Consider the following 24,166-nt stretch of genomic DNA (forward strand, 5'->3'; position numbering starts at 1 on the left):
GTTTGGGGGCATAGTGGGGTTCTGGGCTGGACATACGATGCCAGCCGCGGGGGACTGTGAAGTCATCGAAGTCATCTACCGTTTTAAAGGTCCCAACCCGGGTTGGGCGGCGTCGCATGCCGGGACTCACTGCGGCTTCGGTATCGGAACAGCCGTGGGCGGCTTTGACCGAACCCCCGGCCGAGCCCAAACGGGCGGTGCTTGCAAGGCCAGTGTCAATGCTGGGCGGGTAGTACATGTGTGAATTCCCTGGGCCACTACTTCCGCTTGGGTCTTCTGCATGGTGCGCGGTAGCCGGCAATGGCGACGCGGAAGGTGGCGCCGATGAGATCGCGAAGTCCCGGGAAAATGGGTCCGTCCCCCCTCCGCCATTTCCGCCGGCCATCGCCAATGTTGTTGACCAGAGCGACAAAAAAGAATATGCCCTCAATTCTCTCACTTGTATCGGTGCTTACGAGTATTGGTCAATTCTGGCTAATTGAACTGGCGAGACATTGGTGAAAGAGGGAAACCCAAAAGTGAAGCTCAGCCGAAGCAGCTGAAGCAGCTCATGGGTGCCTGGGAAGGACCCATCAACTTATCGTGAACCAGGGCCAGGGACAAAATAAAATGGGTCCTTGCTCCTGCACGGCACTGCAGCTGATTGACCCTTGACCAACGGGCTTGGAGTTGTCATATCGGCCAATCAGAGAGCAGATGCCGATAGTGTGTCTGACGGCATGTATCAATCAGGGGGTGAAACCAACAACCTAACCTGGAAACTATTATTAGGGTGGGGTTTAGCTTGGACGGCGTTGAGATGTGTCAGGGACGCGCTCAGCCCTGGTAGAACTACCAAACAGATTTGTTCAATCTTCCATGATTACCTGAGACATGCAGAACCCAGGGAGGAAAACAAGCATTGAAGTTCTCCACTCCAGTTGGGAATCGCCCCACGGTACATACACCTGGCCCAACCAATGTCGTCAGCGACTCCTCGGCGACGACTCGAAGGAAAGCAACTGGGTGTGGTACCCGGCACTGACTACTGCGGGCGAGTACTAGGGGGAGGATAACTAGGTTAAGGTAGGCAGCCAGAGACGCTTCGGAGATTATGTTAGCTATGGAGGAATATCTATAAAAAATGAATATCGGTTGTTGCAGAGCGCGGCCCCTGTGAAGCCAGAGTCTTCGGTTCTCAGAGATAGGTACCTACCTAAGGCATCTGTGTTTTCCATTCTCTGTGTGCGATGGGACCGAAATCCGCAAAGATACTGGCTTCCATACCTTAACTGCCAATTCTACTTTTGGGGGTTTCTCCTTGTTAGGTCGTCTAGTTGCCAACTTGGGATACCATCCTTGCCAACAATCATCCCTCGCTTTCCTTTTCGCCTCTCGTGCGCTTTTCAGCGGCTGGTACTATATGAAGTTTATAAGACTTGGTACCTACCTACTTTCTACGGTTCATCGTTACCCTCCATCCATCGGATTCCACATCGTTGGCCCGTCTGGCCCAAGGGCTTTTCAAAATACTCTTTCGGCTCCAGTTGGAGCTGCCCCCTGCGGATATACAAACACGAACAAACTTGGTAATCTTCTTTTCTCTTGTTCAAAACAAAAGACATTTAAGGGCTGCTACGCTCGACTTCTCGCTAAGAGCTGCCGGCCGCTGAGAAGCCACGCGCACACACTCCCCCGCAATCTACGAGGCAGTCGAGAAAGAACCTGCCATATATTTCGCCAAATTTTGCCCGATTCTTGCGCAAAGAGCCCCCCTTCCCCTTCCATCCACTCGTTTCGCAATCCTCGCCATTTCCGGTGCATGATTCAGCGACATACCATCACCGAGTTCCCGGCCCAAGCACTAGTGATCATTTCATGAGCCAAAAGAGGCTCATTCCAAAGTAATTAGTTCAAACTTCTTACGAAAACAAACACCCGATGACCAGCCTTCATTGCAACCGCACACGAGATCTTGAAAACAGAGACTGTATCTGGCGGTTTTGGTGGCTGTTTCTCTGACTCTTTCCTCATCCATCACAGCCAACCATTTTGTTTCCTCGGCCCCGGCGCCATCTACCTCACAGAACCAAGACTAATATTTCTAGTTTCAAACACCGGCGGCTAGGAGATCGACACTTCAGCACTATCACAATCGCACTTTGCCCGAACCCAACGATAGGCGAAAGATTGCCACTCCTTCTCCAAAACTATGGCCTCCCCAGGACAGATACCAGAGGCAGATGTCGCTGCTGCTTCCCCACGCAAAATGGGAAGCCCCCAAGCTATTAACACACCTACGATCCAACATTATATCAGCCCTGCACCAAGCAGGAACCCTTCATGTTCTCACCACGCTTCCCCTGCCCCAACACAAGTGCCCGGCGAACTAAATGGCTGGTTTGCGGCAAACGAGGGCCCTAAGAACGCAAAGGAGTACTGGAAGCAGGCGTATGGTGCTTTGAGGCAACCTGGCCTGTTGAAGCGGAAAAGAAATGGTGATACTGAAAACAAGCAGGCTAAGAGACACCAGGGACGCACCGCCGAAAAGCCAGAGAGCCCAGGTCCACACCAGGTCGACAACGAATCCAGCAGTCCTGATCCGACCACGGGTGTTGGGCATGCCGACAACGCAAGCCTCCATCTCACGGAACAACACCAGGAAATGCAACAGTTTCTAGGGGTGGATGTCAATCTCGACGACCCGCAAACCCGTGGAGACCTCCATAAAATCTACAATGCCGCCATGTCTTTCGGTCAAAGCGGCTGCAAATTGGTGGGCGGAAAGTGGCAGCTCGGCAACTTCAGCACGTCGCTTTACCACCACCAGCTTATTGGCGTGAGCTGGATGCTGAGTCGTGAGTTTCACCCAGCTGCCCCGACAGGCGGAATCCTCGCCGACGAGATGGGGCTGGGGAAGACGGTCCAGCTCCTGGCCTGCATGTCTCAGAATATGGCTGGGAAGAACTCTAAGGCATCGAAGACTCTCATCATTGCCCCCAAGAGGCTAATAACGCAGTGGTGTGACGAAATCAATGCCCACTGCTCACATAAAAAAATGAAGCGTGTTTATATCTATGCTGCCGGTGCACCCCTGATGAAAGTACAATGGAAGGAAGCCGGCATAGTGTAAGTACTTCTCCTCATTGTACATATCCTGCGTGATTGTACTTGATCACAAGTGTCGAAACCTCGCCCGGTTTGGCGGCGCTGACTTTCCTCATTATAGCATAACAAACTACAGCCAGCTCCAGCGCCAGCTACCTTCCCCTGCCGAACTGGAGTACATAGAAGAGCTGAAAGAAAAAAGAGACGCGAAATGGAGAGACAATTTGCGTCGGTATAGCAAAGGCCTGCTATTTCAAACAGACTGGCACCGTGTCGTCTTGGACGAGGCCCATGCCATAAACAACAGGGCCAGTCGGAGTAAGTGACAGCATTCAATGGTTTCATGAACCTGAAAATAACACTGCGCAGCTTCGAGAGCATGCAGGCTTCTTCTTAGGAGATACAGCTGGGTTCTAAGCGGGACTCCGCTGACGAACGATACGGATGGTAAGTGTCCTTATCCATTCTTAAGACCGCCAATAGGACCTTCTCCTTCTCCAGAGTCATGGTTAACCAATCTCGAAACAGAGTTCTTCCCGTACCTGGATTTCATCAGGTCCAAGTATAGTAATTTCGGGGGCTACCACGACGCAATGGGAAACATTGCGAATGTGAGGCTCCTACCATGTGGCAATCATTGGTTTCCTAGTGCTGATTGTGGATAGGATGAGCAGAGACAAAAACTGAGAGAGTTATACCAAGAGATATCTCTGGGGCGGTGAGTGTTGTGACAAACCGGCATTTACAATTTAGGGAGACCCTTAGGCACTTGAGCTGACCACCAAGTGTAGGTGTGTCCAGGACAAACTAATAGGTCAGCCGATACTCGAAGTTCCCGAGAACCGCCCAACGGAACTCATTACCGTTGAGTTCTCCCCGACCGAAAGCGACTTATACCATCGCGCCAATGTGAAGCTCCACCAGCTCCGAGAGCAAGCGAGGAATCGCAAAGCCGGCGGCGGGTTCATCACAATCCCCAACGGTGAGCTGAGAAAATGGTACAATTATCTGAGGTTTTTCACCTCGCATCCTGCTTTGGTCGAGCCGACATACATCAACCAACAGGCCCTACAGCCCCACGCGCCGGAAATCACTGGCGTGGAAGGAAGTGCCGCCGGACAGGAGTCCCACTACTTCTGTAGGGCGTGCTGCAATGCGTTGGTCGAGCCCCTGATCGGAAATGTAAGAGCGATTTGTGACCCCTTTTGTCCACCCTCCGCCCTTATACCTCCCCAATCTCCCAACCCTAACTCAACAAGTTTGTCTATTTGAAGCCGGTGCTAACCGAACATAGTGCGGCCATGCTTTTTGTAAGGCCTGCGTCAAAAAGTCTCAGATTGGATCGAAGCAGGACCGTCATTGTCTGAGCTGCGGCAAAGCTCCAGGCCCCATCTTGTCCGAGGCTGGCAAGGAATACTACCGCCATACTAGTGATTACTTTGAGAATTTGAAACGCAAATTTTCATATTTAGCTTTATCTACCAAAGACAAGCGAAAGAAAAGGTTTCGCAAACCTGGCGACGACGAGTTCGGATTGCAGCCACGGTTAGGCCAACGGGAGAAGGCCAGGAAGGGGAGAGGGAAAGGCGGCAAGACTACAAAAGGTAGAAAAGGTAAAGGCCGACGGGCAAGGAAAAAGAAGGACGACATCGAGCGAATACGCGGCAATGCTGGTGTGTTTCTACGAGAATGCGATAAAAGGCCCTGGGACCCCATCCCCCACAGCGCGAAGACGAGAGAAACAATGGCCCTGGTCAATAAGTGGTAGGCTCGCATCCATGTCCCTTTCCCTACACATTAATTGGCCGTGGACGCTAAGTCATGGATTTGAGAAAAATGGCTAATCTAGCTTCATTGCAGGCAGCAGGAAGCCCTTGACGACAAGATCATCAGTAAGCCGCCGTTACCGCTGTCCCGAATGAACTTAGAACTAATGCGATATTACAGTATTCATCCAATGGATCCCAATGCTCTCATTCCTCGGTAGGATGCTCTTCCAGAACGGCATCAAGTACGTTTACTTCTGGGGAGAAATGGACTCAAACGATCAAGAGATGTCTATCAGGGCTTTCCAGCAGGTTCCTGAAATCAAAGTCATGGTTAGTGCCAACTTCGCAAACCGTCAAGATTTCATAGCTGACATGGCGCCAGCTCATATCCGTCAGCTGCGGTGCCCATGGCTTGAACCTGACCGCTGCCAACCGGGCCATTGTTTTCGACCACTGGTGGCACGAAGGCTTAGAACGCCAGGCCTTCGCGCGCGTCCATCGGATCGGCCAAACAAAAACAGTTCACACTGTAAAGTTGGTTGCCGCCGGATCCATGGACGAGACCATACTGGGGATGCAAGCGAGGAAGAGGGAGACCATCGGGTTGGCCGTGGGAGATGGTCCCGCGCGGGGCACGCACGACGAGGATGGAACCATCGACCAGGAGATGCTCGACCTGACTAGGTTGGACGACATTGACGAAGAGAGCGAGGGAGATGGAGGAAGTGATGATGATAGCAGTAGCGACACCGACGGCGACGCCGACACCGACACCGACAGCGCGGATGACTTGAGTGGCGATGAGGGCGAGGACAAAGACGACAGCGATTATGAGGGAGCCTCCGACACAGATGCTGCGGTTTTGGGCTTCGGTGGGCCTAAAACCCGATCTGGTACATCTGGAGAAGCGCAGGATGAGGAGAGCGAGGACGACACGGACTTGGAGGATGAGTGAGAGCGTCCCAGCAGCGGCAGGGCGTCGCCACGGCACACAGGCGATGCTTGATTTTGTGTGCGGGTTGGTGGAATACGCAACTTTCGCGACGTGGGGGGTTATTACCGGCGTGGTTTGGAGGAACGGGGAGCTTGGTGACCATGCTGATGCATCGCTGGGCGGCCTGCGGCGAGAAAAGGGGGTCTCAGGTAGCCGACACGCTAGTTTTTGGCTCCCCCTTGATACATGGGAAAGTGCTAGGCTAGATACTCGCTAAACTAAGTCAATTTGAGTTATAATGCTCCAATCCGCTGGCGATTTAATCGGGATCGAGGAGGTCCTTTGGCCCAACCGGAGGTCCGGGGCGAAACAAGCGGACACCAGGGTGTCCGTCCAAATTTCATGGCAGGTGAGAGGTAGGGAGTCCCTCCGGAGGCGACCTTTCTCCAAGAGCATCAATTGTTCAGAATATCACCAAAAACGCAAAAGTCTAACCCATCAGCCTACCCTGTATGTACACAAATATGCCTTCGCCCACCTCCCTTCTCTCGGAACTCGCAGAGGAGATATCCCGCAACACATCAATAATAGTCGAACGCCTCAAGTCCGACGGCCTTCCCCAGCCATCCTTCGACGCAGATGGCCCTTCCCATCCCATACCCGAAGCGGATGAGGAACTATCAGCAGCAAGGCACGCACTGATAGAGGCATCAAAGGCGCTCCATACATTAGCCGTGGGACCAAGCGAAACTACTCGCCTCTTCTACTTCAAGGATATCTATTTTGTCGGCGCAATGCAGGTCCTTTGTCACTTCAACGTGCCACAGCAGGTCCCCGTATCGGGAGAGATTGGCATGGATGAACTATCGGTCAAGACGGGACTCGACAAGGGGCTGCTGGTGCGGTTTTTGCGGATAGCAGCCGCAAACTACTACTTTACTGAACCCCGGCGGGGGTTTGTCGCCCACACGGCCTGGTCCAAGACATTGGCCATTGATCCGAAGATGAGGGCATGTGTGTGGTTTCGGCACTCCGAAATGATGCCCTCTGTGGCCAAGCTTGTTGAAGCGGTAGAAATGCAAACGGGTTCAACAGAGGCTGCCGAGCCCCGGAACGCAGCTTTCAGTCTGGCATTCGGAGATTCTTTCTTTGACTATAAGAAAAAGCACCCGGTCCATATGGTCAAGTTTGGCCTGTTCGTGGATGCCTTCGCCGGCGGCATCGAGGCTGATACGGCTGAGTCTATTGCTCGCGCTTACGCATGGGAGACGCTGCCGGCAAACTCACTTGTTGTTGACGTTGGCGGTGGGATAGGGCATATTTCCACGGCCGTTGCGCAGAAACACGCCCTTCTGAGGTTCCAGGTTCAGGACTTCGGCGACCTGGCCGAGGAGTCTAGCATGCTTCAACAATCAGCAGGTGTATCTGATCGAGTTCATTTCTGCCCGCACAGCTTTTTCGAACCGCAACCCGAAGCATGCAGAAAGGCGGCCGTTTACTTTCTCCGAAACATCATGCACAATTGGCCCGACTCGTACTGCCGACAGATACTCAAACCGATTGTCGAGGCCATGGGCCCCGATAGTCGCCTCCTTATTTGCGACATTGTTTTGCCAGAACCCAACACAATACCCAAGACGCAAGAAGCCCAAGTTCGTGCCTTGGACATAGTCATGTTGTCCATGTTCAATGCTCAGGAGCGATCATATGAAGATTGGCAGGAATTACTTACCAGCGTCGATTCTAGGTTTAAGATCACGGCGGTGGTCGGAAGGCCAAAGCTGGGGACGGACAGCCTCATTGAGGCACGGTTGGTGCAGTGAAACTTACTGCTACGGAGTGTGGCTTAAGGTGGCGGAACTAGGAGGAGATATGAATAGGGAGCGTTATGGAAACGACTCGGAAAGGCGTTATCATTCAAAGTTTCAAACTAGGTAGTCTGCATGACTCGTGGGCTGTTTAATTGCTATACATCCCACCGCTGCTCCAAACGTCTCAGATGTGAAACCCTTCAGCTCTCACTCGACCCCTAAAGCTTCCTTCTCACCTTCTTCGAGCAAACCTAGGGCTTGTCGGCGGGTCGGGGCGTTGGGGTCAAAATAGGGGACTTCGGCAAGGGACGTGACGCGAGTGCCATGACGGGGGTGCCTCCCGCCATAGTCCCAGCTTGCGTTGTGGATGGTAATTCTGTTGCCGTTAGTTCCCGCTTGTGGAAACAGCTAGAGAGTGGCACATGAAATCATCACATGAGGTGCGTTTCCTTACCTGTTGTCCCATAGCGCACTCGTACCCGGCGTCCACTTGAACCGCACTTGTATGTCAACGCTTTTCTCGAAAACATCGTAAAGGTAGTTCAGAATCAGGTCGCTCTCGGCCTTGTCCAACCCAACGATCCGTACCGTCATGGCCCGGTTGACCCAGAGGGCTTTCCAGCCCGTGGCCGGATGGACACGGACCAGCGGATGAGTGCGCTCGATGTGCTTGGGGCCAGCAGTTGGGTTTTCGCGGTCCAAGTATGGGTGAGCAGAGCGATAAACGGCCCGCTTCCCGTCGATAAATTTGCGGAACTCGGGCGAGAGCTTTTCATACGCGCTGTAACCAGAAGCCCAGAGAGTATCGCCTCCCACTGGTGGCACCGTGTCATTGTGTAGGTGCGTGATCCCTGCGGGCTGCCGCTCGTGCACGAGGTCGGTGTGCCACGATGAAGCGCCACCTGGCTTGCGGAAGCTGGCTGCGTTTTCCTGGGCAAATAGATCTGGCCATATGACAGTGACACCAGCAACGCCAGGAACTTGGGGCACTTGAGGCTAGGTACGTATCACATCAGATTATGTACCGAGTTGCAGCCGCACCCGGCCACGATATTTCACATCGTACTCACATGAATCTCGACTTCTCCGAACCACTCGCCGAGCTCTTTCTGCTGCTGTGGGGTGATGTCTTGATTTCGGAAGAATACCACGCTCCTCTCCCCGATTAGTAACGCTAGCTCATCCCGTTGCTCAGGGGTAAGGTCTTTGAGCTGGAGGCCCTCGATTTCCGTCCCGATGTGGGTAGTCAAATCTGTAACCTTTGTCGCAGCAGAAAACAAGTGCGTCTTCTGCTTGTCGGCCCTTGCCCCAGCATCTTCATACGGCCGTTCGTCGTCCCGAATCTTGTATACATCTTGCAGATACAGAGGAGCAGCGGGTCGATACGGGTAACCCCGGGACAAATCAATACCGGCCTTCGTCAGCCGTTGCCGTGCCAACTCTGGGAGGTGGAGAGTGTCCTTTTTGGGTTGAACTGTGTCCACAATGGACTCGAGAATAGGCGCCGGTGCCATTGGGTTGAATTGCGTATGGGGGGGGCGTATGCTAGGTGAAATTGCCAACGGCGCCCGTTCTTTGTGTGTTTGGTATAGATTTTCTAGGGATGGTGGTTCACCCTTATCTTAAAGATTTTATCCTTTTAGTTTATTTCCGTTGTTATTTGCCACGGAGAGTGTCTCGGGGTTAGCTGGTGATTATCAAGCATGTAACCATCAGGAACATGATAACCGTGCGGATATCGATGGTCTAATACGCACCCCATATTGCGAAACAAGCTCACCTCGCGGGGTAAAGTACCCAATCGATACATGGACTCATGAAGGGATGCCTACCCGATGATATACCCCCACGCTCCAAGTAGTGGCCCTGAGTAAAACCATCGATGGGTCGGGTTACTTGTCTATCTATCATCTGTTGCCGGGTTTGTTTCATTGGAGGGTTGTACGGCAAGTAGGCAGCGGGTATGGCCAATTCTTAATCCTTGGGATTGCCGGGCGAATGATCGGATGAAGGCATGTCTGTGGGCCCATCTGGGGCATTGTCGCGTCATGGTCACCATTACATGTAGTATACGTGGTCACGGGTGGCCTACCATCCCGGTGGTCACATGGCATTCGCCTGCGCCGGCTCCAGTTTTATTCTGCTGTAAAGTAAACAATCTTCCCATACTTCTCACACACCATTCTCCTTGCCGAAGCGAACCAGAAACGCCTTTTTTTTCAACCTCGTCCTCTATCCAACTTCGACCATGTCCTCGCCTATAGCTGTCAACCACATACACGATGCCTTCGGCCCGGGCAAAACGGTGGCCGTCATAGGCGCTGGGATCAGTGGCGTGTGCACCGCCGCACACCTATTGAAGCAAGGACTCCAGGTGACCGTGTTTGAACGCTCGGGAATTGCGGGCGGCGTCTGGCACTACGATGGGCATATTTCGGAAGACCCGCCATACCCCAATAGCATGCCCTCGCGAGGGGATTATCAAGTATCACAGCCGGGGGAATTTGCATACGCCACACCTCCACCGGAACACCATGCCGTTAGTGTTGGCGACGGTACAGGCGGCCAAAATAGCCGCGCTGTCACCGACCTGGAGGTGCATTTCTCACCACCCGGGCCATGTTACGCAGGCCTGAAGAATAACGTTCCGACACACCTCATGACCAGCGCTCTAGGCTCCTGGCCGGAAGGAATTGAGTCCTTCGTCAACCAAAGATACCTCGAGGAGTATATCCAAACGCTGGCGAAGGACCACGGCGTGGACGAGGTCACATCATTTCACACTCGGGTGGATGAGGTGCGAAGAACGGCTGACGGGTCTAAGTGGGAACTACGCCTAATCGCACTGGAAAAGGGAGGTATAGGCCCCCGACTTGCCGAGAAAACCTCGTATTTTGACCTAGTCGTGGTCGCTTCGGGACACTACAACATGCCCCGAATTCCCGACACCGAAGGGCTTAAGGAGTGGAAATCAAGATATCCTTCTCGGATCACCCACTCCAAGCAATATCGATCCCCCGAGCCGCACCGGGGTCAGAATGTGCTAGTCGTCGGCGCTGGGGTATCCGCCCTGGATATATGCCGCGAGCTCGATGGCGTGGCCGCCAACATATACCAAAGCGTACGCGGCGGGAAGTTTGACCTGCCCGCATCCATGCTACCGAAAGGCGTTGTTCGGGTCGCGGAGGTAGCCAGGTTTGAGTCCCGCATCGCTTCCGCCGGCGACGGGCAGGTTGGCGCCAAGGGGGAAATACCCGGAGTCGTCGTCTTGAAGGATGGAAGGATCCTGGAGAATATTCACCACGTGGTGCTGGCAACGGGGTATATCACATCCTACCCCTTCCTCCCGCAGCTTCACTCGGATGATGCGCCCATTACCGCGGCAGGTGAGGATCTCCTGGTGACCTCGGACGGCAACATGGCGCACAACCTCCACCGCGACATATTCTATATCAACGACCCTACGCTGGCATTTGTCGGCGTGCCCTATTACGTGGCAACATTTTCCCTGTTTGATTTTCAAGCGCAGGCCGTTGCTCGGGTATTCGCCGGCAAGGCCCGGCTGCCCGGCCGGGAAGAGATGCGGAAGGAGTATGAGAGGCGTGTGGAAGAGAAGGGACTCGGCCGTGGGTTCCACTCCCTCCATGCACCTGGCCTCGAGGTTGCGTACGTGCAAGAACTTGCGGACTGGGTTAACAGCACTGGCGCGGAATCCGGAGAGCCGCCAATGCTGGCTCATTCGAAAGAGTGGAAGAAAGGATATGACGAGTTGAAGGCCAAGGCGACGGCACTGTTCAAATCGGGGAAAGAGAAGGAGGGGTCAGGGGAGGGCTGAGGGTTTGTTGAGGTCAATCACGGCATCGGGTGCAATGGTTGGGGTTAGGGTTAACGTTGCCCCGCGGCAGGTTCAAGGTTCATTCGCTACCTAGAAAATAAACAAACTCAGCACCGAACAACACAGAAAAAAAAGATGCTGCTGTGGCTGGAGACGACACGTTTGCCCCGTTGACGCTTTTAGTAAGAAGATACTATTGAAGAAGCGCTAAAGTAGATGTTGACAAAGGCTTACTTACGTTTGAGGTTCCTACAGGTGAGCGATTGTGACAAAGCCGTTTTGAGCTTTCTCACCGGGTTCGCATGGCGCTTTGTTGTGGCGGCAATGCAAGACAAAGGTGAGAAAGCTCAAAACCTAGGTGATCTGCTTTGCAAATGACGCGTGAAGAATGCCACACTCTTTGTCAAATCACGATAACCTACTGGACAACTCGCTGACGAAGCTGAAGGTCCCTGCATGGTGACAGCTCAATGTAAACCTTTGAGATCAAGCCTTACTAACCAAATAAATACCACCACAAAACAAGAAATACGAGCCGATCAGCATGGCAGGAGACCACGACGAGCCGGAAGTCCTGGCACACGAGCCCATGCCCAAGGGTTATCGATTCGTCCCCAAAGGCAACGTCTACATCACCAAGAACTGCCGCAAGAAGACACACGAGGCAGAGCGGACTCTTTATGTCGTTGTCAACAAGAAAGGGAAACCAACGGGCCTACGATGCCCCGCCTACATCCACAATGCCGTCATGAGCGAGAACAAGGCCACTGCAGCGCAGCGGGCAGCGGCAGTTCAGAAACGGGATGCGGTCATCGAGGATAATTTCGAGGAGACCATAATGAAGCTCTTCCCCAAGATTCCCAAGACCGAGGTCCCGCAGATCCTCAAGCACTCGCTCAAGAAGCACAGCCGGCGCGTGGGGAGGACCGGGACGGTGGCCCTGCAAGACAGGGTGAAGCTCGCGGTGCGCGCGCACATTCGACACGTCCACACCGAGTATGACGAGCTGCTCAAGCACGGCGCGAGCAGGCCGATTGCAAGGGAGAAGATATGGGACAGGCTGAACGAAGTTGCTAGGCAGTGGGGCGGGCGGTCGCTCAAACGAGCCGTGGCAGGGTCTGCTAAAACTAAGCTGGCGAAAAAGCCTGTGAAGAAAACAATGGCCAACGTTGGAGCCAAAAAGGCTGCCGTTGGCACAACTCGTATGACGACTCGCCGAAAGGGTTCAGAGGCACTGGAGCTGTCACCGCCGCCATCTGTTCCTACAGCTCTATCAGTGGAGGGGTTGGATGTGGATATGAGGGACAATATCTTCACTACAGACGAAGAAATAAGCGACTTTGAGAGTGACGGTAGTGAATGGAGTCTATAAGACCCTACTAGGAAGGTAGTAGTAGGAATGGCCATTTTTTAGCATTTGCATTATAGCATCATGGTTCCTTATTAGAGGGTAAGGTAACTAGGTATTCTAGAGATAACGAATAGAGAAGGGAGAACTAAAAGGAGATGCTTGGTTTATATATGGTTAACCAACTTAGGACATAGAAGCAAAAGCTCGCCGGCTAGCCCCCTTCGCGGTCGGAGGTAGGTAGCCGGTTACGAAACCCCCTTGGGGGGTTTACTCCGTGTGCCCAGTTGCAGCCTGGTGGTGCCCCGTCGGGCGACTGCGTAATTCCTTCTGAAGTGGAGGACTCTACCGGCGTCCCGGTACCTCCCAGAAAAACCCCGAGCTAGCATCGTGATTCGAACCTTAGCCTTCCCTTAAGTCCGGTAGTGACGAGGGGCGAACCAGATGGCCCGTGGGCCGAGGGCCACCGCTTAACCGCTGAGCTACCCAGTTAGGTGGTGGTCCTCGTTGGAAATCGGCTGCGTGCACCCTACCTATATTGCACGGGTGGTTCAATCGGCTGCTGGTGAACAGTTGTTGACTCCTCCTGTATCTTTTTTCCAAAACAGAAACAGAAAAACAAACAGAAACTGCGTTTACGTTCCGCTATCCACGACAATGGACGATTCGAGCAACGCTTTTTTAGGAAATAGCCGTTGCATTTTCCACATTCCGAGATATTTCTGTGCGACATATCGGTCTAAGTTCATTGGGATTCTCCGTTAGGAATAACGGCCCGGAGCCGGTTGGGGAAAGGCAAAATGAGGCCCGGTACCGACGGCTTCGGCCTGCACCGGCTGCACCTCCCCATCCGCACATCCCCAACCAGCTCCGAATCTAGCACGTGCAGGAGTATTCCTGTCAGCGATCGGCCGGTGGAAAGCCCACCCTATTCGATGACTGCATAAGAGGATTAAATCCTTGGGCTTCCTTCCATTCGCACCCCGCAAAGAACAACCTCCTCACAACATCCAAAACAAGAACTCGACCATCGCCCGGACAGTTAAACATCATGGCCAACGAGAAGAAACGACAAATCACGTTCGAAGGTTGGTTATGCTTTTCGGATATACAGCCCAGTTGACTAACGGGACGAGCAGATTACCTCGGCGTCACCGAGGCAGCGTTCGAATGGGCCGACAGCTATGACTCCAAGGACTGGGACCGATTGAGGAAGTGCATCGCTCCTACACTCCGGGTACGTGAAAGACAACAAGACGGCCGGGACGGTCTCATAATAGTTCAACTAGCAATGCTGACTTGCCAACAGGTTGACTACCGCTCGTTCCTCAACAAGTTGTGGGAGGCGATGCCGGCTGAGGAGTTCATCGCCATGATCTCGGACAAGTCGGTGTTGGGCAACCCGCTGCTCCGGACCCAACACTTCATCGGCGGCGCGAGCAAGTGGGAGAAGCTGTCGGACACGGAGATTATTGGGTACCATCAACTGCGGGTGCCGCACCAGGTTTACACGGACGCGAGTCTGCAGAACGTCGAAGTCAAAGGCCACGCCCACGGCTTCAACACACACTGGTACCACAAGGTCGACGGAGTGTGGAAGTTTGCTGGCCTGAGCCCCACCATCAGGTGGTCTGAGTACGACTTCGACAAGGTGTTCGCCAGCGGCCGCGACAGTTTTGGCGAGTCCAACTAGACTGACTGGTGGCGCCGTTGTGTGTGTTGGTCAATATGATACAAGCCAATTGTCGTGCGGAGGAACTGGGTGGGCCGGCCGGCAAGGGTTTAGCCTGAAACAAATGCTTAGTTATTTCGAAAGACAAAAAAGTCGTCTTAGCTCAACAATTGTGAATCGTGTGTGCTTCAGGCGGTTGGGTGCGCTGAGAGAGAAATGGCTTGCTGTGCTTGGCTTTGCTTGGCCGCCGTGATGATTGGTTAAATGGGAGATAGCGGGGTCCGAAATGCTTGATTGGACGTCGCAATTGCAAGGGACAGCTCCCGTTCGTCTTTTGGTTGTTTGAAACACGATAGCTACATATTTCGATCTGAAGGCGGCACCAAAGCTCGATCCCGAACCCCCCGGATCCCAATGATACACCAAAGGTGACACTACGCGCTAAACCTGCCGGCACGCAGGCTGCAGAGAAGATGCGCGAATTTATGCACTATGTCACCAATGCCTTCTACGGTGCGACTGGTTGGAACGACGACAACACATACAAGGAGCTTAATGCCACGGCGAGAGGCAAGTCGTGTCCCCTTTCCGTTCTATAGCTAGCTCATAGCTGACAGTGGCAAACAGAGCTCATCGACTTCCCCCTCCCTCGGGGGCTCCGTCTGACTTTGTCGTCCCTCGCAACCCCCCACTTTGCGACCAGCTACCAACTTGGCAGTGTCGGCATCGTTGATGGCTCCATATCGTACCTCCACAGCACAGTACCCTTGACTGGCATCGCTGCCCGATCGGACCGAATACCGCTACCGGCGCTCCTGCGATCCTACCGCCGACTGCACGACCTCGGCTCGAAAGACCAACAACAGTACGTGGGGGCGGAGCATGCGCCGACGGAGTCAACGCCCCCCGCCGTTGTCAGCGTTGACGGGAGCTCCCTCCTGTACGGCCGTTTATACTTGCCGCAGTCGCTGCTCGAGGGGATGGTTGTTCGGCGCTTCACTCCAGCTCTGCAGGTTCAGCTCTCGGCTGTCAGCGAGCGTTCACTGAGAAATGGCGGCACCTTGCTTGGGTTGGTTCAGTATGACAAGAAGAAGTACGGTGTTGAGGGTCTTGCCTCGACTGATGGTGGGCTCCTCGGTGTTCGGGGCTTGTACAACTTTGGGGGCGATGCGTCTTCCTCAGCTATGAACCCGCCCGTCGGCACATCGGCTTCCGAGACTAATGGAAATGGCTCTTCGGCGGAAAAAGAGAGGATTTATGGCCGTTTCAGTGCGGGCGCCGAATTGTATTATGGGACCTTGAACAAATCCGGAGGCATGTCACTGGGCGCGCGGTTCGCCACCCTGCCAGCACACCGAGGGACGCCGCTGACGGCAACGCTGACCATCAACCCCCTAATGGGGAATATCAATGCTACTTACGCCGTACTCGCAAGAGAGTACTGCTCGCTGGCTACGAAGATGGAGTTTAACGTTTACAGCTACGAGAGCGAGTGGGCGGTGGGGGTGGAGCTGTGGAGCAACCGAAGGCCAGCTGGCTTCCTACTCGGTGCTAACCCCAACGATCAAGCTGAGCCCGCACCGGAGCCATCCAGAAAGAGCAACGAGAGGAGTTTCCAGGCGAAGATGGAGTGGCGGTTGGACGACCCTGAACCAGAGCCCCAAAGCCCCGTGGCCGGCGAGAAATCTGCAGACGATGGGCCCAAGGAGGAGTACAAGGGGGTTCTGAAGGCGCGGTTCGACCAGAATTTCCGGTTCGGCCTGCTTTGGGAGGGCCGTGTCAAGTCGCTTATTTTTAGCCTTGGCACTGGGGTAGATATGCGAAGGTTGGGCGAGCCATTCAGAAGTTTGGGGCTCGAAATACAATACTCCTCATGATAATGTGGATCCAAGCGTTGCCTCAGTAGCGTGTCTATGGTGGCATTCGCTTCTCCAGCCGTCCTCGGGGAAAAGCGAGTTAGAGAGAGCTCGGGGCTGCCGTTGTGGATATCTTTGCGGCGCAGAAGAGCGCGGTGTGCGGTAGGCGCTTGAGCAGCCTGGTCTGAAAATCCGGAAATGCCCCGGAGAGGTCTCAAATCATGGTCGTCTGCCTGGCTATTCCCGACCTATTAGGATTATCTAGGGCCGGGATAGGGGGGTGGAGGGGCGGCTGAAAGTCGCAAAGGTGTGTGTGACTGAGAACCTTGATGGCCCCGCGGCGTGGAGTCGTTTGCGCACCTTAGTCAGGAAGATGGGGCCATTTAGTCCACCACACATGGCGCAAAATTGGGAAACTGTGCTTTCAATGTCTAGTTTGGCAGTTGGTATTTTGTGTTTCGGGTTGGCGGCACAGCTGGAGATAACGGCCGTCTCAACCCCTGTACATACATTCCTTTGGGAAGAAAACCACAGCAGCCGTCAAGGTTCTCAGACGGGCCGTGCCATCTTGGGCCTGGTGTTTCCAAGGCGCCTACCTTTCTGAACTCTTTACCCCGTATTCCCGCGCGTCAAACCCTCTAACAAACATTCCGTTAACGACTTGTGTGTAAGACAACGCGGTTTATTCCTTCCTAGATAGGGGATTGGAACCGAAAGTCCCACAGCCCGCCTTCCGTGAGTATTCCGCGGACCATGTTGAGTGCTTCTAGTGTGTGTGCTAATGCAAGCCCCGGCCATCAAGGTTCTCACGACTCGACTCCAACAAATCCCTCGCTTTACCCTAGGTACCCTATCCTATTAGTCCATCCTTTCCCCTGTCCTCGTCAAACCGTCTACTTTATCTACCGGAGCTCTACCTTTGGCCAAGACCTGGAGAACCACCGTCGAGTTATCGTCAACCGTGTGTAGTTTCGCAACAAGTCCGCTACCCCCTGAAAAGTCCTCGACTCTTCTTTGTAATCGACATCTCTCCGCCGTTCTGGATTTAATCAAGGTATCTCTCAAACATGAAACGGCATGCCGGCCTCTGGTTCGGTATTTCCGGGTATACAGTGACATAACTAACCCTTGAGTTCAGTGAGACACTATTCAAGATGCACCGGTACATATACCGCCAGATATTGGTCAGCCGTGAAGACGGCGATGCCGCCGCGGCTGTTCCCGAGTGCGAGATATCTCCTTCAAGCACGGATTACTGGGGCCTGCGGATTGCATCCATCTTCGTCATTCTCATCGGCTCGGCGCTCGGCGCCCTCCTACCTGTCTTCCTTGCCAGAACCTCAAGAATGCAAGTGCCCAAGTTGTGCTTCTTCATCGCCAAGTACTTTGGCACTGGCGTGATTCTGGCCACGGCTTGGATGCATCTTCTCTCACCCGCGTCTGATAACCTTCGCGATGAATGCCTCGCAAACATCCTGCCCGACTACGATTGGGCCATGGCTATCGGCTTGATGACGGTCATGGTCATGTTTCTCTTGGAGCTCATTGTCTCGCGCTTCGACTTCGGCTTCGGTTCCGCTCACGGTCACAACGATGAGAAGAGCCTAGAGATCAAGGACCAAGACCAAGCTGGTATGCGGCACTCGCAGGATGCCGAGGCCATTGGCTCAAACAAGTCGGCCGATACATCTACCGTCGCTGGGAACAGTTCTGGGGCTGGTTACTTCGACAAAGGCAGGATCCCCGGCTTGCGCAACGACATCAGCTACCCGCCCGGCGGAGAGGACCACCTGGGTCACCAGCGAGACCATTTCGAAGGCGACGAGCATGCCAACTACGCCGCGCAGATCACAGCGATCTTTGTCCTTGAGTTCGGCGTCATCTTCCACTCCATCTTCATTGGCCTCACCCTCGCCGTCACCGACAACTTCATCATCCTCTTCGTTGTCTTGGTCTTCCACCAGACCTTCGAGGGACTCGGGCTGGGCGCGCGTCTTGGCATGGCGACTTGGCCCCCCGGCGCGCGCCGGTGGACTCCGTATGCCCTCGGCCTGCTGTATGCTGTCAGCACGCCGTTCGCCATCGGGATGGGCCTCATCGCGAGCAAGTCGCTTGCTCTAAAAGCTGCCACGAGCAGGGTTGTAAACGGCGTCTTTGATGCTATCAGCGGCGGCATCCTCATGTACACCGCGCTTGTTGAGCTGGTCGCGCATGAGTTCATGTTCAACTCGGAGATGCGGAAAGCGGGACTGCGCATGCAGCTTTCTGCGTACATGTGCGTGGCCTTGGGGGTTGGGCTGATGGCGCTTCTGGCGAAGTGGGCCTGATGAACAGGTACGGGGTGTGTCTATACAGTATGCGGGTAGGCATGGGGATGGTCTCGGGGTCGGAACCTCAGCGGATCATGGCCAGTTCGATTTGCAGATTAACCGTGGATGTACCATGGGGAGGGCATCGGAATCGTGGGGCTACGGCCTTGTTTTCGAAGCGACCGAGAAGTGGCCGTGACGGAGGGGGACGCGGATGCTTTGACATGGGAGGCGGGGAAAACCTCGTTCGTGGTGGCTTCTTGATACCCACAGTAGCGGCAGTTGTCGGCGGATTTAGCTGTTTTAATTTTTGTAGTTCTGCAATTGCGTTTTTAACTAGCCATGCAGAGCGGTTTCATCGCAGTGTTCAAAACGAACGCCCACGTGGTGTGGTGGCTTTTGTGAGGAAGACTAAGCTAAAGCAAAAGTGATTCGAAGGTTGAAGTCATACATAACGCACGGCTGGCGGTCACTTCACCATCCCGCCGACGCGCCTCTTCCTCGAACCCCTCGATCCAGAGAACGAGGACTCGCAACGCTGAGTGAGGCGTAGAATTGTCGGCGAACCCATAACCTGCTCCAGCACAGCTGTTTCGGCCGTCACTCGCCGCACCAGGCGAGGACCCAGGGAAAAGAAAAGACAAAATAGAAAGGAAAAAGAAAGGCCCATCCCATGCCGCAGTAAAAAAAACATCCATCGTATAAATGCCACGTGTAGACAGTTTGTTGTTTGTCTTGGAACGCTTCAAGAATCCCTGATGTGCGGGAGACAACCTCAAGTATGGAGCGGGGTTACATGATAAGCGCTCCCTTTCCCGTATTTACCACTGACAAATCCCAGTTCTCCCTTTAGCTAAGACGCAGCTTGCTCGTGGGGAGTAGCTAGCCACCTCAGAACGGGGCCGCCATGTTGACTCATCCCGATGCGAGCACCAGGGAGGGGAGACGCGACACTGGTAGCATATTATGCCTTGCCAGCCCTCCGGCGCTGGTGGTGTTCCACAGCTCGCGCGAACGAACTCCTGGCGCGCGTCCTTTCAAGTTTGCACACCCTAGTCCGTGATCTACCCCTTGTAGCAGCTACTTTGGCATTCTTGCCACCACTGTAAGGCCTCTGTGGCTTACGCTGGCGGCCTGCTTCCTTCGGCGCTTGGGTGGGAGCAATAGGGGGCTTATATGCGAACCGCCCGAGGTTGAGAGTGTCCGAGACGTTGGGAATCCGAACGTACTCCGCCCGCGCGCGGGGGCTCATTTTGGGAATCTGTATCTCAACGGACCGGCCTGGGTCTGGCGTGGCAAAAAAGCCCGAACGACCTGCGATTGTTGAGATCGGCTCACGTAACTCGGGAGTGCTTGCGGGTTTTGGACTTGATATCGAACGCCTCCCAAGCGGTCGACGTACTACTGGCTTTGCGTATGTTAAACCGGTTTCTTCATCGACAAAATGCCTCCAAGTCTGAAAGAAGGTCAGAAGATAGAGATCATCCGGGAAGACGACGAGACTTACCCGCGGTGCCCTGGAGGCCGCCGGCAGGGCCTCGGGCCGCGCCATTCCGCCAACGAACCGTTGGTTCACTCTATCCTCTCTCATTTGGGGGGCAGGACCGGCATCTTCGGGGTTAGGATTGTGACTTGGCACGGCGGCGTTCTCTCCAGAATTGCTGGGCTCTAATTCCCCGCCGTCATCGCACCTTCCGGGGTCAGGTTGGGTGTCCCGTGCCTGTTCTGCTCCGAATCTGCGCTTGCATCGAGCACACGCGCAGTTCCGGCAGCCAATATCATCTTGACGGTTCTTCTTGGTTAAGAAAGGACGTGTTTCCACATAAATGTTGATACCCGTCACCTGTTTTAATTTTTGGAGAAATTCCCAACACTAGTGTGAAGGCAATGTTAGTTCAGGGGTAAAATTAAGGCAACCCGGGACAGCGCTCACATTTTTACATGGCGTGTGATCCAAAAAAATCCAGGCCTCCCTCCACGGCTCGGGGATAGCCATGTCCCGGAGCTCGTGAACTCTTTTAAGATCGGTGGAGTCGAGTACTGCCTTGAGAACAGCGATCATCCAAAACACGGCCAACTTCTTCTTCTGTTATCCCAGTCAGCACTTGAAATGAGCGAGGGTAGATGTTGGGGGCCTCACTGCGTGAGAAGCCACAAACCGACCGCTGTGCTCCGGCCGCGGCCTTCCGTTGTTGTCTCTTGGGGATCGAGTCAAGGTAAACTTTATAACACTAGCCATAGATCGGACGAGTCGCAGATACTTGCTATTGTCTAAAACGTCTGGACCTCTTGCAGGGTTGGCTCGCCAGCCGCTGGCGGCAGCCGTCTTGACAAAGGGGCACGTCGCGGATGCGATGAATCCTGTCGTCGCGCTCTCAAGGTTGTCTTTGGCAATTCTGAATGTTAGATGCGGTCTCATGACATGGAGCTCTGCGCCCTCCTTGAAGAAAAGGGCCCGCGAGCACTCATGCTGACCCATCCGGCGACTATGTGATAATTCGGTGTCAGCAAGGGCACATTTAAGTGCCGGGAAGGAAATAGGAACACTGAATAGGGAGTGGGGAAACAAACCAGGACTCCAGTGCGGCCGGATACCGAAGTATCTTTGAGATCGAGACCCGTTCGCCTTGTTGTTCAGGGCCTACCTCTGGCAAACCTAGACGCCTGTATGTGTCAAGCTTTGTTTTGAATAGGCCGGCTTTTGAGTAATGTACGGCCTTTTGGCCTCGGTGATCTCGGACATGGGGTGACGCCCCGTTTTGCAGCAGGAGTCGTGCAATCGTCAAACGGCCAGTGAGGACGGCGGTCATTAAAGGGGTAGCCCCCTCTACGTCGCCCACATCAAGGAGGCCCTTGTTGTTATGATCCCTGAGAATTCTGCGAACGCGGCTAGCCTCACCCAAGATGACCGCAATGTGAAGGTCTGTGAGGCCGTGGGCTGTAGGAATGTCGGCCCCGTTCATCTCGTCGACTTCGGGAAAGGAAAGCTAATGAGATTGGATCACAGTTAGCATCACTCGAGAGTTATCAGGCGAAAAGGAAAAGAACACCGAAATGCAAGGAGAAACAAGGAGAAACAAGGAGAAAATAACACAGATTGCAAGAGACACGGTAATGATCGTGCATCATACCGCGTGAGATGGCATGGGGGGATGACGTAGTGGGTTATCCACCGAGATTCCGTGCTTCACTGGCCACTCGTAATATTGGGCGACACACCCTCCAGAAGTAAGGGTTTAAAATAGTATTGGTTTGCTAGCAGGATGAGCCAGAATTGGAAGTGAGAAAGGTAGTTTGAAGCCGGAAGGGAACTCAGGTCGGCGAGAGAGAGAGAGGGCAAGAGAAAGAGGGCAAGAGAAAGAGGGCAAGAGAAAGAGGGCAAGAGAAAGAGGGCAAGAGAAAGAGGGCAAGAGAAAGAGGGCGAGGGAAAGAGGGCGAGGGGAAGAGGGCGAGAGAAGAGAGAGCGCGAGAGAGAGAGAGGGCGAGGGAAAGAGGGCGAGGGAAAGAGGGCGAGAGAAAGAGGGCGAAGAAGAGGGCAAGAGCAGAGCGCGGTTTTTTGAATCGAACAATGTTGAGCCTAGAGAAGCCCTATCTGGGTTTCCTAACTTTTCTCTCTCGTTTAACACTACGTGTTTGCACGTCTGAAAGGAGGTTTGGTGTGGATGGAATATCACGTTCCCGAGGCGAGGGCTGACACGTAGTAGAGGCAAACTGACTGTGGAGGTAAGCCAGGCCAGGCTCAAATGATCAAGCAAGCCAGCAATCCCATTTATGACGCCTAAACCAGATGCTACCGGGAATCATGACCGAGACTAACCCGCGCAGTGCCTTTGGCTCTGTGCCACCCAACATACCTCCTGCTCCGGCGCACGGGTGCGGAACGGTCCCATTAAAGAGGACGCATTTACTCCTCCTCCTCATCCTCCTCCTCATCAGCCTCGGCGACAGTCTGCGCAATCCCTGTTTATCGTCGCGTTAGACTATTTACTAGAGTGGGGTCCTGTATTGGGTAACTCACGATCAAGATCACGCTGCCCCTGCTGGGTGATGCGGCGGCCGCCCTTCTCCTCATCTTGCTCGAGGACCTGGATCTTCTCCAATGACTGCATGATCTTGCGGTCGACGCTGCCGCTGGCATCGACGTGCTTGGAGGGACGAGAGCCGCGGTTCTTAGCGGTACCGTGGACCCTGCGAAGACGGCCGACACCGACGGTCTTCCTCAGGTAGACATGGCGAGCGACGGAAGCGGCGCGGACGTAGTACCAGTCAATATCCTGAGGGGGCATCTCCTTGGCCGGGCCAGTCTTGACGGTATCGACCCAACCTGTGTGAAGTCCATGTCAAACGCGGTTGCTCGGTCGGGGTATCGTGGTCGTGTGTACTAACCGGGCACGGGGAGCTTGCCCTGACGCTTCAAGAAAGCCGCGTAGGCCGCTGTTTAATGTTAGCCTTCTGCAAAGACAAGCAAATGCAATTTGCAGCAGAACTTACCGACAAACTTGTGAGCCTTTGGGTTGGCAGCAACATGATTAGCAAAATTCCGTCTTCAGAGATCTTTCGACCCCCTCACGCCTGCTCCCTTAATCTTCCAGGTTGCTGCTGTGACGACCAGCGGTTCATCACGTCGGCCAGGACGAGCTCTGCCGGCGAGACTCGAGGCGGCCGGGACAGCGAAAGAATGTTCGGGTCCGGGTCGCAGAGGCCAATCATGGCGGAGAACTGCAAAAACTTACATCGACATCGCGAACGGTGACACCTCCAGGCATTTTGGTGGTAGTTGAATGGGATTTGGCGGAGATGATGGGTTTGGTCGTTCGTGATATTGCGAGGAGTCGTCGAGGTGGAACAAGCCGCAATTGCAATTGAGGCCGTCTAGGGAAAATTTCGAGTGGGGAAAGGCCTTGGCAATTACTAGGATCTTTTAGGGCTTTGGCCCTCGGCGCGAGCTTCAAACAACCCTAACCCTTATCATCTACATGAAGCACATGCCAGAGCTGAAAGATGGACAACCTTCAGGCGGGGGCCATCTTAATTCAGCACCTGGCTTCCATCGTAAACCTCGGTTCTCGAGGCCTAAGCCAGAGACAGTTTCATTGGCTGACACCGTATGTGCTTACTTGTTCTGGCCCTTCCCTCAGCGGCTTAACCATGTAGCCCGATGGTCGGCGGCCCGGTCTGTCTCGAGATTGGAGCATCACGATCAGTTGGAACAGAGGCTGAATATCGATCGACTCCATGGATGTCTGGGGCCAAAGGGTACGATTCAAACCGAAGCTTCTTTAATTACCTATTTTGGGGAGGCGGAGGTTCTCAAGCTTCCTTCTTGGGAAGACAAGGATGTTTGCAAGACATTGTTTCTGCTCCGAAATGGAAGATCTTTGGGAAATCGCGGAACGCGAGCCCATCGTGATCTCCGAATCGCGAAGTTCAACAATGCGGGAAAACGGCATGGACCGGGGAGGCCAAAGCAAAGAACGAACCCCTTGTCACGAATTGTCAAACATGAGACGACCAGGGCTCCTGTCATCATTCATGGGTCCCGAGC

The 24,166-nt window shown here is 54.1% G+C and overlaps 10 protein-coding genes across 10 annotated transcripts; 7 read left to right on the plus strand and 3 right to left on the minus strand.

Annotated features, from left to right (window-relative positions):
• Positions 1-2,248: 2,248 nt before the first annotated feature.
• F5144DRAFT_535268 (SNF2 family N-terminal domain-containing protein) lies at positions 2,249-5,811 on the plus strand (the record flags this gene model as incomplete). The annotated part of the gene is made up of 9 exons (XM_066787033.1): positions 2,249-3,108; positions 3,209-3,405; positions 3,457-3,534; positions 3,616-3,698; positions 3,907-4,269; positions 4,382-4,851; positions 4,948-4,979; positions 5,035-5,186; positions 5,239-5,811. 9 exons carry the CDS (start codon positions 2,249-2,251, stop codon positions 5,809-5,811), a joined length of 2,808 nt encoding a protein of 935 aa, XP_066640957.1.
• Positions 5,812-6,314: 503 nt separating this feature from the next.
• On the plus strand, positions 6,315-7,613 carry F5144DRAFT_652559 (O-methyltransferase-domain-containing protein; the record flags this gene model as incomplete). Its single annotated transcript, XM_066793057.1, has 1 exon — positions 6,315-7,613. One exon carries the CDS (start codon positions 6,315-6,317, stop codon positions 7,611-7,613), a length of 1,299 nt encoding a protein of 432 aa, XP_066640958.1.
• Positions 7,614-7,674: 61 nt separating this feature from the next.
• Positions 7,675-9,400, minus strand: F5144DRAFT_621723 (uncharacterized protein). Its single transcript, XM_066792076.1, has 3 exons — positions 8,672-9,400; positions 8,056-8,597; positions 7,675-7,977 (listed from the first exon to the last, which is right to left on the minus strand). Exons 1-3 carry the CDS (start codon positions 9,113-9,115, stop codon positions 7,809-7,811), a joined length of 1,155 nt encoding a protein of 384 aa, XP_066640959.1. The 5' UTR covers positions 9,116-9,400; the 3' UTR covers positions 7,675-7,808.
• A 276-nt stretch (positions 9,401-9,676) lies between these two features.
• Positions 9,677-11,549, plus strand: F5144DRAFT_576272 (uncharacterized protein). Its single transcript, XM_066789121.1, has one exon. It carries the CDS (start codon positions 9,850-9,852, stop codon positions 11,434-11,436), a length of 1,587 nt encoding a protein of 528 aa, XP_066640960.1. The 5' UTR covers positions 9,677-9,849; the 3' UTR covers positions 11,437-11,549.
• Positions 11,550-13,039, plus strand: F5144DRAFT_576273 (uncharacterized protein). The gene is made up of 2 exons (XM_066789122.1): positions 11,550-11,618; positions 11,682-13,039. The coding sequence occupies exon 2, from the start codon at positions 11,981-11,983 to the stop codon at positions 12,806-12,808; it is 828 nt and encodes a 275-aa protein (XP_066640961.1). The 5' UTR covers positions 11,550-11,618; positions 11,682-11,980; the 3' UTR covers positions 12,809-13,039.
• A 442-nt stretch (positions 13,040-13,481) lies between these two features.
• On the plus strand, positions 13,482-14,640 carry F5144DRAFT_576278 (Scytalone dehydratase). Its single transcript, XM_066789123.1, has 3 exons — positions 13,482-13,872; positions 13,924-14,021; positions 14,094-14,640. The coding sequence occupies exons 1-3, from the start codon at positions 13,836-13,838 to the stop codon at positions 14,475-14,477; spliced, it is 519 nt and encodes a 172-aa protein (XP_066640962.1). The 5' UTR covers positions 13,482-13,835; the 3' UTR covers positions 14,478-14,640.
• Positions 14,641-14,776: 136 nt separating this feature from the next.
• On the plus strand, positions 14,777-16,691 carry F5144DRAFT_576280 (mitochondrial distribution and morphology protein 10). Its single transcript, XM_066789124.1, has 2 exons — positions 14,777-15,026; positions 15,084-16,691. The coding sequence occupies exons 1-2, from the start codon at positions 14,930-14,932 to the stop codon at positions 16,331-16,333; spliced, it is 1,347 nt and encodes a 448-aa protein (XP_066640963.1). The 5' UTR covers positions 14,777-14,929; the 3' UTR covers positions 16,334-16,691.
• A 492-nt stretch (positions 16,692-17,183) lies between these two features.
• F5144DRAFT_276906 (Zinc/iron permease) lies at positions 17,184-18,838 on the plus strand. The gene is made up of 2 exons (XM_066783670.1): positions 17,184-17,366; positions 17,451-18,838. The coding sequence occupies exon 2, from the start codon at positions 17,467-17,469 to the stop codon at positions 18,637-18,639; it is 1,173 nt and encodes a 390-aa protein (XP_066640964.1). The 5' UTR covers positions 17,184-17,366; positions 17,451-17,466; the 3' UTR covers positions 18,640-18,838.
• A 612-nt stretch (positions 18,839-19,450) lies between these two features.
• Positions 19,451-20,752, minus strand: F5144DRAFT_277246 (uncharacterized protein). Its single transcript, XM_066783672.1, has 3 exons — positions 20,555-20,752; positions 20,129-20,494; positions 19,451-20,077 (listed from the first exon to the last, which is right to left on the minus strand). Exons 1-3 carry the CDS (start codon positions 20,681-20,683, stop codon positions 19,586-19,588), a joined length of 987 nt encoding a protein of 328 aa, XP_066640965.1. The 5' UTR covers positions 20,684-20,752; the 3' UTR covers positions 19,451-19,585.
• A 1,667-nt stretch (positions 20,753-22,419) lies between these two features.
• F5144DRAFT_276691 (40S ribosomal protein eS19) lies at positions 22,420-23,517 on the minus strand. The gene is made up of 5 exons (XM_066783669.1): positions 23,355-23,517; positions 23,113-23,128; positions 23,008-23,055; positions 22,640-22,945; positions 22,420-22,581 (listed from the first exon to the last, which is right to left on the minus strand). The coding sequence occupies exons 1-5, from the start codon at positions 23,385-23,387 to the stop codon at positions 22,526-22,528; spliced, it is 459 nt and encodes a 152-aa protein (XP_066640966.1). The 5' UTR covers positions 23,388-23,517; the 3' UTR covers positions 22,420-22,525.
• Between the last annotated feature and the right edge of the window lie 649 nt (positions 23,518-24,166).

This window comes from Chaetomium tenue (genome assembly GCF_020726465.1).
Source record: "Chaetomium tenue strain MPI-SDFR-AT-0079 chromosome Unknown F5144scaffold_5, whole genome shotgun sequence".
Taxonomy (NCBI): domain Eukaryota; kingdom Fungi; phylum Ascomycota; class Sordariomycetes; order Sordariales; family Chaetomiaceae; genus Chaetomium; species Chaetomium tenue.